Source organism: Macaca thibetana, chromosome 11 (genome assembly GCF_024542745.1).
Source record: "Macaca thibetana thibetana isolate TM-01 chromosome 11, ASM2454274v1, whole genome shotgun sequence".
NCBI lineage: Eukaryota > Metazoa > Chordata > Mammalia > Primates > Cercopithecidae > Macaca > Macaca thibetana.
The window spans coordinates 116,603,771-116,616,149 of NC_065588.1; the positions used below are offsets into that span (position 1 = coordinate 116,603,771).

The 12,379-nt window shown below is 49.5% G+C and overlaps 2 protein-coding genes across 38 annotated transcripts in view; one reads left to right on the top strand and one right to left on the bottom strand.

Annotated features, from left to right (window-relative positions):
* BICDL1 (BICD family like cargo adaptor 1) overlaps positions 1-12,379 on the top strand; it is a 718,679-nt gene that overhangs the window by 601,928 nt on the left and 104,372 nt on the right. Inside the window, exon 1 of one of the 34 annotated variants that reach the window (XM_050747930.1) lies at positions 4,055-4,064. The exons of the other annotated variants lie outside the window; for them this stretch is intronic. The gene's annotated coding sequence lies outside the window, so the exon portion shown is untranslated. Of the gene's footprint in view, positions 1-4,054; positions 4,065-12,379 lie in introns of those variants that run through there. 34 annotated transcript variants of the gene reach the window in all.
* The window catches only part of MSI1 (musashi RNA binding protein 1), a 28,576-nt gene continuing 24,067 nt past the window's right edge, over positions 7,871-12,379 (bottom strand). For all 4 annotated transcript variants that reach the window (XM_050748106.1, XM_050748105.1, XM_050748104.1 and 1 more), the window contains 2 exons: positions 12,132-12,194; positions 7,871-9,661 (listed from right to left, as the gene is read on the bottom strand). In XM_050748106.1, coding sequence (XP_050604063.1) covers positions 12,153-12,194 — 42 coding nt within the window. In that variant the 3' untranslated portion in view covers positions 7,871-9,661; positions 12,132-12,152. The remainder of the gene's footprint in view (positions 9,662-12,131; positions 12,195-12,379) is intronic.

Sequence of the window (12,379 nt, forward strand, 5' to 3'; positions counted from 1 at the left end):
AAGTGATTTTTGTGCCTCAGCCTCTGAGTAGCTGGGATTACAGGCACATGCCACTGCGCCCAGCTGATTTTTATTTATTTATTTTTATTTATTTTTGAGACAGAGTCTCACTCTGTCACTAGGCTGGAGTGCGGTGGTGTGATCTCGGCTCACTGCAACCTCTGCCTCCCGGGTTGAAGTGATTCTTCCGCCTCAGCCTCCTGAGTAGCTGGGACTACAGGCGTGCACCACCACGTCCCCCTAATTTTTGTATTTTTAGTAGAGATGAGGTTTCACCATGTTGGCCAGGATAGTCTTGATTTCTTGACCTCGTGATCTGCCTGCATCGGCCTCTGAAAGTGCTGGGATTACAGGCGTGAGCCACTGTGCCCAGCTCTCTATTGGAATTTGTCCTATGTTTTTCTCATAATTAGATTAGAGTTATGGGTTTAGGGGAGGAAGACCACAGAGGCAAAATGCTGTTTCATCACATGGCTGCTTTATGTTTAATCATCTCTTTTCTGGGCCGGGCGCAGTGGCTCACGCCTGCAATCCCAGGGCTTTGGGAGGCCGAGGCGGGTGGATCACCTGAGGTCAGGAGTTCAAGACCAGCCTGACCAACATGGTGAAACCCCATCTCTACTAAAAATACAAAATTAGCCGGGTATGGTGGTGCGCACCTGTAATCCCAGCTACTTGGGAGGCTGAGGCAGGAGAATCACTTGAACTCGGGAGGCATAGGTTGCAGTGAGCCAAGATTGTGCCACTGCGCTCTAGCCTGGGCAACAGAGCAAGACCCTGTCTCAAAAAATAAATAAAAATAGAAATGAAATACCATTAAAAATTCAGTTTCTTGGTCACAATAGCTACATTTTGAGGCTCATAGACACACGTGGTGGGTGGCTGCCAGATTGGCAGCCACAGAATGTTTCCATGATCCCAGAAGGTTCTGTTGGATAGGGCTGCTGTGGATTGTCACAGAGCCTGTCTCAGGGCTGCCCCATGGGAGGTGGGGGCTATGAGAACTAATGAAGGGGGCCTTGGGTAGGTCAGAATCCCGCATCAGCTTGACTGAATGGCCCTGCCTCTGCAGCCCCAGAATGAGTGGAGTCTGCCCAAGCACAGCGAAGCCTTGCCCAGCAAAATCTTCAGTCCCTCTTATGTGGGTTCCTTGGGGTCATAACAAGACAGAGGACCAGGCACTGCTCCTAGATTTAGGCCTGAAGGACACTAAGTGGGTGACTGGGGTGGCTCAAAGAAGGAGAAGCAGCTGTGGTTGCAAGTAAAGTTATTAATTAACCTTTTATCCAGGCTGGAGTGCAGTGGCACAATCTTGGCTCACTGCAACCTCCACCTCACAGGTTTAAGTGATTCTCTTGCCCCAGCCTCCTGAGTAGCTAGGACTATAGGCGCGTGCCACCACGCCTGGCTAATTTTTGTATTTTTATTAGAGATGGTGTTTTGCCATGTTGGCCAGGCTGGTCTCAAACTCCTGGCCTCAAGCGATCCACCCGCCTCGGTCTCCCAAAATGCTGGGAATACAGGCGTGAGGCACTGCACCCGGCTATGAATTACTATTAACCGAGTGCTAACTCCATCCCAGGTCCCATATGCTAAGAACCTGGCACAAAGGTTGAGGTAGGTCCAAGTACAAATTTCATTTTATAGAGAAGACAGCTGAGGCTGAGAGAGGTTAAGTGACTGCCCCAGAGTCACACACCAGGACCAAGGTAAGAGTTGGATTTGGTTCTCATGCTACCATCTCAGGCCAGGGAGTACTGAAAGTCCCTTGAGGAAGGAAGAGATTCAGTTCAACCTACGACTTGCCTCCTTCCCCAGCCCATGAAAGCCTTCCTAAGGACAATCTGGATAAACTCCACGTGCTGGAGTTTAGACAAAGCACCTGGTGGGGAGGGGGTCAGGTTGCTGCCACAACCCTCTCCCCCTGGAAAGAGACATGCTAACTCTTGACAGCCCAGACCTCTGCGGCCCCGGCCACAGAGGTGACAGTATAAGGGACCTGGAAGGGCACTGGGTAGCTCCCCAAGGCCCTGTGCTCTTTGTACCTTGACCTTCCACCACCCCAGATCCCTGCACAGGTGTGCAAAGCATAGCCTCTCCCAGCCTGGGAAAAACACACTCTTCAGTGGAAAGTACAGCTAAGCATAGCTTCTTGACTCCCTCAGGTGATGGCATACCCACACTTTAGCAAGGTCACGTCTTCTTGGCTTCTAAAGGGTAAGGCTCCTGTTTCTAGGAAGTGCTTGACAGCAGCTGCCAGCTACCATTTGCTGAGTGTTTCTCTACGCTTGGCATTGTGCAAGCACTGTGCTTTACATATGTTGTCTTTCAGCCTAACAACACTCTTCTGATATAGTTATTATTGCTGTGATGGTTGTCATCATCTTCCCCATCTTATAGATGATGAAGCAGGTTCAGAGAGTTTAAGTAACTTTCTCAAAGTCACATGGCTAGAAGGTGGTGGAGAAAAAATTTGAACCTGTGTCTACCTGCCTCTGATTCCTGCTCTCTCCAGTGATAACAACAGCAGCAGCAGCAGCAATTAACATGCTGTGAGGCTGTGCTAGGAAGGATACTAAGAGCCTTGCATAGGCTAGCCCACCATCAGGTGCCAAGGAGCAAGTTGAGGCAGTATACCGGTTTATTTATTTTTTATTTATTTATTTATTTTTGAGACGGAGTCTCACTCTGTCGCCCAGGCTGGAGTGCAGTGGCACGATCTCGGCTCACTGCAAGCTCTGCCTCCCAGGTTCCCGCCATTCTCCTGCCTCAGCCTCCCGAGTAGCTGGGACTACAGCCGCCCGCCACCACACCCGGCTAATTTTTTTGTCTTTTTTAGTAGTGATGGGGTTTCAGTGTGTTAGCCAGGATGGTCTCCATCTCCTGACCTCGTGATCCGCCTGCCTCGGCCTCCCAAAGTGCTGGGATTACAGGCGTGAGCCACTGCGCCCGGCAATATACCAGTTTAATGAAAACTTTTTCCACTTCCAAAGCCAGCATCCTCAGTGTCCGGATCTTCCTGACAGCCCCCTAACTGCTACAATGGCACTGTCTACCTCCCCATCTATCCAGAGAAGGGATAATGTAGTTAGTGGTTCCCAAACTTGACTGATCCCTGGACTCCGCTGGAAAACTTGAAGAGTGATATAGCCCTGGCATGATGGCTCAGGCTTATAATCCCAGCTACTCGGGAAGCTGAGGCGGGAGGATTGCTTGAGTCAGGAATTCAAGGCCTACATTGTGCTGTGATTGCACCACTCTACTCCAGCCTGGGCAACAGAGGGAGACCCTGTTTCAAAAAAAAAGGTAATACAGATTATTGGAACATAATACATGCAGGTTGGGTATAGGATCTCGCTCTCTCTTTTTTTTTTTTTTTTTTTTTTGAGATGATGTCTGGTTCTGTCACCCAGACTGGAGTGCAGTGGCATGATCTTGGCTCATGGAGAACCTCTGCTAGGGGTACTGCTATACAGATAACCTGAAACTATAGATGTGACTTTGGAATTGGATAACAGGCAGAGGTTGGAACAGTTTGTGGGGGGCGCTCAGAAGAAGACAGGAAGATGTGGGAAAGCTTGGAACTTCTTAGAGACTTGTTGAATGGTTTTGACCAAAATGCTGATAGTGATATGGATAATGAAGTCCAGGCTGAGGTGGTCTCAGATAGAGATGAGGAACTTACTGGGTACTGGAGCAAAGGTAATTCTTGCTATGCTTTAGCAAAGAGACTGGTGGCATTTTGCCCCTGCCCTAGACATCTGTGGAACTTTGAACTTGAGAGAGACTATTTAGGTTATCTGGCAGAACAAAATTCTAAGCAGAAAAGCGTTCAAGAGGTGATGTGGCTTTTTCTGAAAGCATTCTATCATGTGCATTCACAAAGAGATGGTTTGAAATTGGGACTTATGTTTAAAAGGGAAGCAGAGCATAAAGGTTTGGAAAACTTGCAGCCTGACCATGTAGTAGAAAAGGAAACCTCATTTTCTGGGAAGTCAAGCTAGCTGCAGAAATTTGCATAAGTAACAAAAAGCCAAATGTGTTAATGGCCAAGACCATGGGGGAAAATGTCTCCAGAGCACATCAGGAATCTTCATGGCAGCCCCTCCCATCACAGGCACAGAGGCCTGGGACAGAAAAATGGTTTCATGGGTCAGACCCAGGGCCCCATTGCTCTGTGTAGCCCCCAGACATGGTGCAGTAGACTTCTGCCTGGATATCCAGGCATTTTCATATGTATTAGTCAGTTTTCATGCTACTGATAAAGACATACCCAAGACTAGGAAGAAAATAAAGGTTTAATGGATTTACAGTTCCACCTGGCTGGGGACGCCTCCACAATCATGGCAAAAGGTGAAAGGCACGTCTCACACGGTGGCAAGACAAGAGAAGAGACCTTGTGTAGGAAAACTCCCCCTTATATAATCATCAGATCTCGTGAGAGCTGGTACCAATTCTCTGTATTAGTCTGTTCTCACACTGCTATAAAGATACTACCTGAGACTGGGTAATTTATCAAGAAAGGAGGTTTAGTAGTTCCACATGGCTGGGAAGCCTCAGGAAACTTACAATCATGGCAGAAGGCAAAGGGGAAGCAAGGCAAGTCTTAAATGGCAGCAGGAGAGAGAGAGCAGAGTGGGGAGTGCTACTTTTTTTTTTTTTTTTTTTTTTTTTTTTGTAGACAGAGTCTCGCTCTGTAGCCAAGGCTGGAGTGCAGTGGCACAATCTCGACCTCGGCTCACTGCAAGCTCCGCCTCCCGGGTTCACGCCATTCTCCTGCCTCAGCCTCCTGAGTAGCTGGGACTACAGGCTAATTTTTTGTATTTTTAGTAGAGATGGGGTTTCACCGTGGTCTCAATCTCCTGACCTCGTGATCCGCCCGCCTTGGCCTCCCAAAGTGCCGGGATTACAAGCGTGAGCCACCGTGCCTGGCCGGGAGTGCTACTTTTAAACCACTGGATCTTGTGAGAACTCACTATCATGAGAACAGCATGGGGGGAACCACCCTCATGATCCAATCACCTCCCACCAGGTCCTTCCCTGGGGATTACAATTCCAGATGAGATTTGGGTGGGGACACAGAGCCAAACCATATCACTTACATACTTCTTTTTTATTGGCTATTTTAAAGCAAATCATAGCTCTCAAGTCATTTTATTCATAAGCACTTCTGTATGCATTTCAAACTTTAAGGATTTTTTTATTCTGGTAAAAAACACATAAAGTTTACCATCTTAACCATATTTGAATAGGCAGTTCAGTAGTGTTCAGTATATTCACACTGCTAACCTTTTTCATCTTGCAAATCTGAAACTGCACCCATTAAACAACTCTCCTTTCCCCTTGCCCTAGCCCCTGGTAACCACCATTCTACTTTTTGTTTCTATGAATTTGACTAATCTCAGTACTTCATGTAAGTGGAATCGTATAGTATTTCATCCACAGTCTTATTTCACATAACACAATGTAACCTGATGTCCTCAAGGTTCATCCATGTTGTAGTATATGCCAGAATTCCCTCCTTTTTTTTTTTTTTTTTTTTGAGACAGAGTCTTGCTCTGTTGCACAGGCTGGAGGTTGGAGTGCAGTGGCACTATCTTGGCTCACTGCAACCTCCACCTCCTGGGTTCAAATGATTCCCCTGCCTCAGCCTCCCAAGTAGCTGGGATTACAGGTGCCCACCACCATGTCTGACTAATTTTTGTATTTTTAGTAGAGACAAGGTTTCACCAGGTTGGCCAGGCTGGTCTTGAACTGCTGACCTCAGGTGATCCACCTGCTTTGGTCTCCCAAAGTGCTGAGATTATAGGCATGAGCCGCAGCACCCAGCCCAATTTCCTTCCTTTTTAAGGCTGACTAAATAGTCCATTGTATGGATAGACCACATTTTATGTATCCATTTATCCATTGATGGACTTTTGGGTTGTTTCTACCTTTTGGCTATCATGAATACTGCTGCTGTGAACACTGGCGTACAAGTATCTGTTTGAAGGGCTGGGTCCGGTGGTGCACACCTGTAATCCCAGCAATGAGTGTGAAGTGGTATCTCATTGTCAACACTAAGCTCTGAGTCAAGTGGAAAGTAAAGACCTTCCCAGGAGGAAGGCAGGAGGGAGAAGGTGCAGAGAATATTTAAAAATATCCACACTGATTATTTAAGCTAAAGGCACTTGAAAAACAGCAAGAACAAGATGATCACCCTCACCTTTGTGCTGTTTCTTAAAGGCAGAAGATGATGAAATTCCTGAGTGAAAGACCCCCAACCAGTACTGGAAGGAAAGGCAACATCCTTATCTTCAAGGGCGAGAAGCTGGTACCGAGATAATTCTGTGCAGACCCTTGTTAAAGTAACTTAAAAAAATTTTTTTTGAGACAGGGTCTTGCTCTGTCACCCAGGCTGGAGTACAGTGGTGCCATCTCAGCTCACTGCAGCCTCTGTCTCCCTGGCTCAAGCAATCCTCCCATCTCAGCCTCCCAAGTAGCTGAGACTACAGGCCTGCACCACCATCCATCGGCTAATTTTTGTATTTTTTTGTAGAGATGGGGTTTTACCATATCACCCAAGCAGGTCTCGGACTCCTGGACTCAAGGGATCCGCCTGCCTCAGCCTCCCAAAGTGCTTTGATTACCGTTGTGAGCCAGTGTGCCCAGCCAAAATAGTTTTTTTTTTCTTTGAGACAGAGTCTCACTCTGTCACCCAGGCTGGCGTGCAGTGGCGTGACCCTGGCTCACTGCAACCTCTGCCTCCTGGGCGCATTCTTGTGCCTCAGCCTCCCGAGTAGCTGGGACTACAGGTGCATGCCACCATACCCGGCAAATTTTTTGTATTTTAGTAGAGATGGGGTTTCACCATGTTGCCCAGGGTGGTTTTGAACTCCTGAGCTCAGGCGATCCACCCGCCTTGGCCTCCCAAAGTGCTGGGATTACAGGCGTGAGCCACCATGCCTGGCCCAAAATAGCTATCATCTTTTAAGCTTCTCCAACATAATTGAGTGGCTTTTTCATAATTGACTATTCTTTGTCCAATCCAGTATATAAGTAACTCTAACTGCTGCTTTAGGTCTTCATTTCTCTCTCTCTTTTTGAGAGTGAGAGCATCTTGCTCTGTCCTCCAGGCTGGAATGCAGTGTCAAGAACACGGCTCACTGCAGCCTGCAACTCCCAGGGCTCAAGCAATCTTCCCACCTCTGTCCCCTGAGTAGCTGAGACCACAGGCTTGTGCCACCATGCCTAAATAATTTAATATTTTGTAGAGATGAAGGTCTCGCTATGTTGCCCAGGCTGGTCTTGAACCTCTGGTCTCAAGCACTCCTTTTGCCTCAGCCTCCCAAAGTACAGGTATGAGCCACCACACTGCCTTCATTTCTTTATGAAGGCTCCCATGCCACGCACAACTTTTGATAAATAAATGTGTATGCTTTTCTCCTGTTCTTTTTTTTTTTTTTTTTTTGAGACAGAGTCTCACTCTCACCCAGGCTGGAGTGCAGAGGCATGATCGTGGCTCACTGCAGCCTCCACCTCCCGGGTTCAAGCGACTTTCCTGCCTCAGCCTCCTAATTCGCTGGGACTACAGGAGCCCACCCCCACGCTCGGCTAATTTTTGTATTTTTAATAGACACGGGGTTTCGCCACGTTGGCCAGGCTGGTCTCGAACTCCTGATCTCAAGTCATCTGCCCACCTCTGCCTCCCACAGTGCTGGGATTATAGGCATGAGCCACCATGACTGGCCCTATTCATCTATCTTGTGTCAATTTAATTCTTGGATCCTGCCAGGACGCTAAGAGGATGGAGGTGAGTCCTGCCATCCCTACAGCAGGAAAATGAGGTATCCCTTAATGCACAGAGACATAAGACACTCACAAGCCCAGCAACGTTTTCAAATAATTTATTAGGAATTTAAAACTGAAAATAAAACCTGGAAAAAGAAGTTACAGATGTGGAGAGAAGAGACACCGGAGGGTGGTAACTTGCTGGCTTCGAAACACCATGTAACATCTTAAAAAAAAAAAAAAAAAATTCCCCAAACAAATCAGAAAACGGAATTCCAGGGTCCTGAGCCCATGGTTGGGCCCAGTGGGGTGGAAGGGTATGGGGATAGGGGAGAGGGAAGCTAAGTGTCTCAGGACTCAGCTCAAACGTGTAGAAAATTAAAAATAAAAACCAATAAAATGCAGCTTCTCTTTTATTAGGAAACATTAAAAAAAAAAAAAAAAAAACCAAAACACGAACAGCCGCGCATCTCAGTAACAAAGATTATTGCTTTGTGTTCTCAGGGCTGGTAGGTTAAGCACCTCACACAGACAATTAACTCTCCAAAGGCGGGGTTTCCGGGTGGGGGCGATGCTGGGGAAGAGAGCTCAGGCCCTGGGCCTCAGAACTGGGGGACAGGGACACACAGAAGGGGGATGGCAGTGGGTGGGCCTTGGCCCTGCCACGCCAGCCAGGCCACTGTTCATGAAGGTCCAATGCCCTGAACATCTCTTTTTCCTTGGAAGGGGGCTCTGGGGTGAGGGCTGCCAAGGGACTCTGGCTGTGGGGTCATCCTGGTGGGAAACTTCAGTGAGAGAATGTGGGGGTTCCCTGAGACGCCCTTTGCTTTCCCCTGGGGTCTGCCCTTGCCAGAGCGTCCCCTGGTGCCCACTCATTGCGGGGGTCGAGGAGGAAGAGGGGACAGACTGAGCAGAAACCATGAAGACCCAGCCTAGGTAGGGGGCAGGGGAGACCTTTGGAGAGTTAATTCCCGTCCAGCAGTGTCTCCGGGCAAGCCCTGCTCTTCCCGCGCCCTTTGCCCCCACACTGGGTTTTCGGGGTGGGCAGGTCCAACCAAGGCCTTGACCCCGAGGGCCTGAGAGAGCGGGCCTGCCGTGGCCACAGCTGAGGCCTGCAAGCTTACAGTAACGGTGTCTGAGGGGACAGAAACAGGGGAGGGGGGAGCCCCTCACCCCCGAGGGGCCTTAGAGAGGGGTGGGCACATCACCTCACAGTATTTACATATGATACAGGACGGGATGGTTCCAGGGGCTCGGCCTGGCCTCCCTGCAGCCCTGCCCTCCTCTCCAGGGCTGGAGGGAGGAAGCTAGGGGCCCACAACCCAGATAGACACTTTGTTCTCAGCTGGTGGGGGGCACCTGGCCCCTTGCCCCCTGCGGCCTGGGGCTTCACATTCACAAACCTAGAAATAGTTTAAAAACGGTTTCTTAAAAAAAAAAACAAAAAAAAACAAAAAAAAAAGGAAAGAGTAAAGGAGGGGAAATCAGAATAAAAAACAGGGGTTGGGGCTGCGGCCTGTAGCAGGCTCCCTCCGCCTTCACTCTAGCTATGCACAAATCCAAAAGCCTTCTGGGGAGGGGCTGGTCCTAGGGGGGCGCGGCAGGGAGGGAGGGACCAGAGGGCTGGGGTGGGCAACCGGCTAATCCAAAATAAATAAAAGCAGGGCCGGGAGAGGGGCGGGTGGGGATGGGGGCAAGGGCGAAGAGGGGGACGTTAGTAGGGGAGCCAGACGCTGTCGGGGGGTAGCAGGGCAGGGGCCGGGCCCGGGGAGTGGGGGGCAGGCAGTAGCGGGTCCGCGTCGCTGCGGGGGAGGGGGCGGCGGCTGCGGCTGAGGTCTCCCGCCCCCTCGCTGGCTCACTCGTGGTCCTCAGTCAGCTGCAGGCTGGGGCGCTGGGAACACAGCCGGGAGATTATGGGGGCTCCTGGGGCACACGCAGCCCTCCCCAGTCCTCTCCCAGAAGAGATTTGTTCATTAACTATCCACTTTTTTCTTCTTACTTTTTTTTTTTAGAGACAGGGTCCAGCTCTGTTGCCCAGGCTGGAGTGCAGTGGCAGTGATCATAGTTCACTGCAGCCTCAACCTCCTAGGCTCAAGTGATCCTCCTGCCTCAGCTTCCTGAGAATCTGGGATTACAGGTAATATCTGGGACTACAGGGGAAGGCAAACACACCCTGCTCATTTTTGTTGTTGTAGCAGAGATGGGGATTCACTATATTGCCCAGGCTGATCTTGAAGTCTTGGTCTCAAGCCATCCTCCAGCCTTGGCCTCCTAAAGATCTGGGATTACGAATGTGAGCCACTGCACCCAGCCAGACTTTGCACTTTCTGTTCCCTGGTTGGATGGCTCTTTCCCCAGATTTTGAATGGCTGGATTTATTCAAATGTCACCTTCTCAGAGATACCTTCTCTGAACCCCACATCTAAAATAGCCCTGTGATGCACAATCTGGAATTATCTCATACGTTCACTTGATTTTTGTCCTGTGAAATGAGAGAAGACTTTGTCCGTCTTGTTCATCCCTCTTTCCTGGAATAGGGCTCATAAATGAATGGGTGAATGCACAGAATATCATGGGCTCACAGTCTCCCGCCATCTGGATAGACACTGTGATGGCCGTGTACACAGTTCCACAAGTCAAGGTATCCTGTTGCTTTTTTGTTTGTTTGTTTGTTGAGGTGGAGTCTTGCTCTGTTGCCCAGGCTGGAGTGCAGTGGCCTGATCTCGGCACACTGCAGCCTTTGCTTTCTGGTCCAAGCAATTCTTGTCCCTCAGCCTCCCGAGTAGCTGGGATTACAGGTGCACACCACCACACCAGCCAAGTTTTGTATTTTTAGTAGAGATGGGGTTTTACCATGTTGGCCAGGCTGGTCTAGAACTCCTGACCTCAGGTGATCCGCCCACCTCGGCCCCCGAAAGCGCTGAGCTTATAGGCGTGAGCCACCGCACCTGGTCAAGGTATCCTGTTTTGATAGCTGTGTACTATACCACTATACACATACACTAATTTGTTTAACCACTCTCCTTTTGATGGATATTTCAGTTATTTGCAGTTTTAAAAATAAATGCCTAGAAGTGGAATTGTTGGGTGTAAGGGCATGAATGTTTGAAACAGGAACAAACATTGCCAGACTGTCCCGGGAACCCCTGAGCCACTGTACTTACTTGTTTCTCCCGTATCTTTATCAATGCTGGCAGTGTTCAGCTTAAAAAACCTTTGTGGCTGGGCCCAGTGGCTCATGCCTGTAATCCCAGCACTTTGGAAGGCCGAGGCAGAGGAGGATCGTTTGAGCCAGGAGTTCAAGACCAACCTGGGCCGCATAATGAGACCCCATCTCTACAAAAAATTTTAAAAAAAATCTTAGCCAGGCATGGTGGCTTGTTCCTGTGGTCCCAGCTACTTGGGAGGCTGAGGTGGAGGATGGCTTGAGCCTAGGAGTTCCAGGCTGTGGCGACCTGTGACTGCACACTGCACTCCAGCCTGGGTGACAGTGAGACCCCATCTCTATTAAAAATAATAATAATAATAAAAGGGCCAGGCACGGTGGCTTACCCCTGTAATCCCAGCACTTTGGGAGGCCGAGGCAGATGGATCACTTGAAACCAGGAGTTTGAGACCAGCCTGGCCAACATGGCAAAACCCGCCTCTGCTAAACCAAAAAAATACCAAAATTAGCCAGGCGTGGTAGCACATGCCTGTAATCCCAGCTACTCGGGAAGCTGAGACATGAGAATTGTTTGAACCCAGGGGACGAGGTTGCAGTGAGCCAAGACTGTGCCACTGCACTCCAGCCTGGGCGACAGAGCGAGACTCCATCTAAAAAAATAGAATAAAAAATAATAAAAGATCTTAAAAAATCTTTGTGGCAAACCCTGGTGGCTCACACCTGTAATCCCAGCACTTTGGGAGACCAGGGCAGGAGGATCCCTTGAGCCCAGGAATTTGAGACTAGCCTGGGCAACACAGTGAAACCTCGTCTCTACAAAAAAAGTAAAAAAATTAGCCAGGCATGGTGGCATGTGCCTGCAGTCCCAGCTACTTGGGAGGAGTCTGAGGTGGGAGGATCCCTTGAGCCCAGGAGGTCTGGGTGACAGAACGAGATCTTGTCTCAATAATAATAATCTTTGCCAACCTGATAGGTGGGATGTGAAGCCTTACTGTTGCTTTGATTTCTGTGTTTAAATGGAGTAGGGTGAGCAGCTTTTCATGTTTATTGACCACAGCTGGTATAAAGATCTGTCTCCCCTGGGACTGTGATTCTTGAGGGCAGGGATGGGGTCTGTGTCCAAGATTCGATGGCCCAGGACAGGCTTCCCCAGTGCCACCCCACCACCTGTCCCCACCTCCCCCCCCATCCTCACCTCCTGCCACCGTCCCCTGCTTCAGTGGTACCCATTGGTGAAGGCTGTGGCAATCAAAGGGCCCTGAAAAGGAAAGCATTTGACTCCTAGACTCCTGGGAAAGTAGAGGAAGATCAGGGGCTCCTTCTCTCTCTGCAGGACATCTGAGGTGAGGCGCAGACCCCTCTATACCTGCCTGGATCGTCCCCCCATTGCAGGTCTGCCTTCCCAGATCGCCCGCCACTGCAGGTCTGCTCAAAGATTCTCCA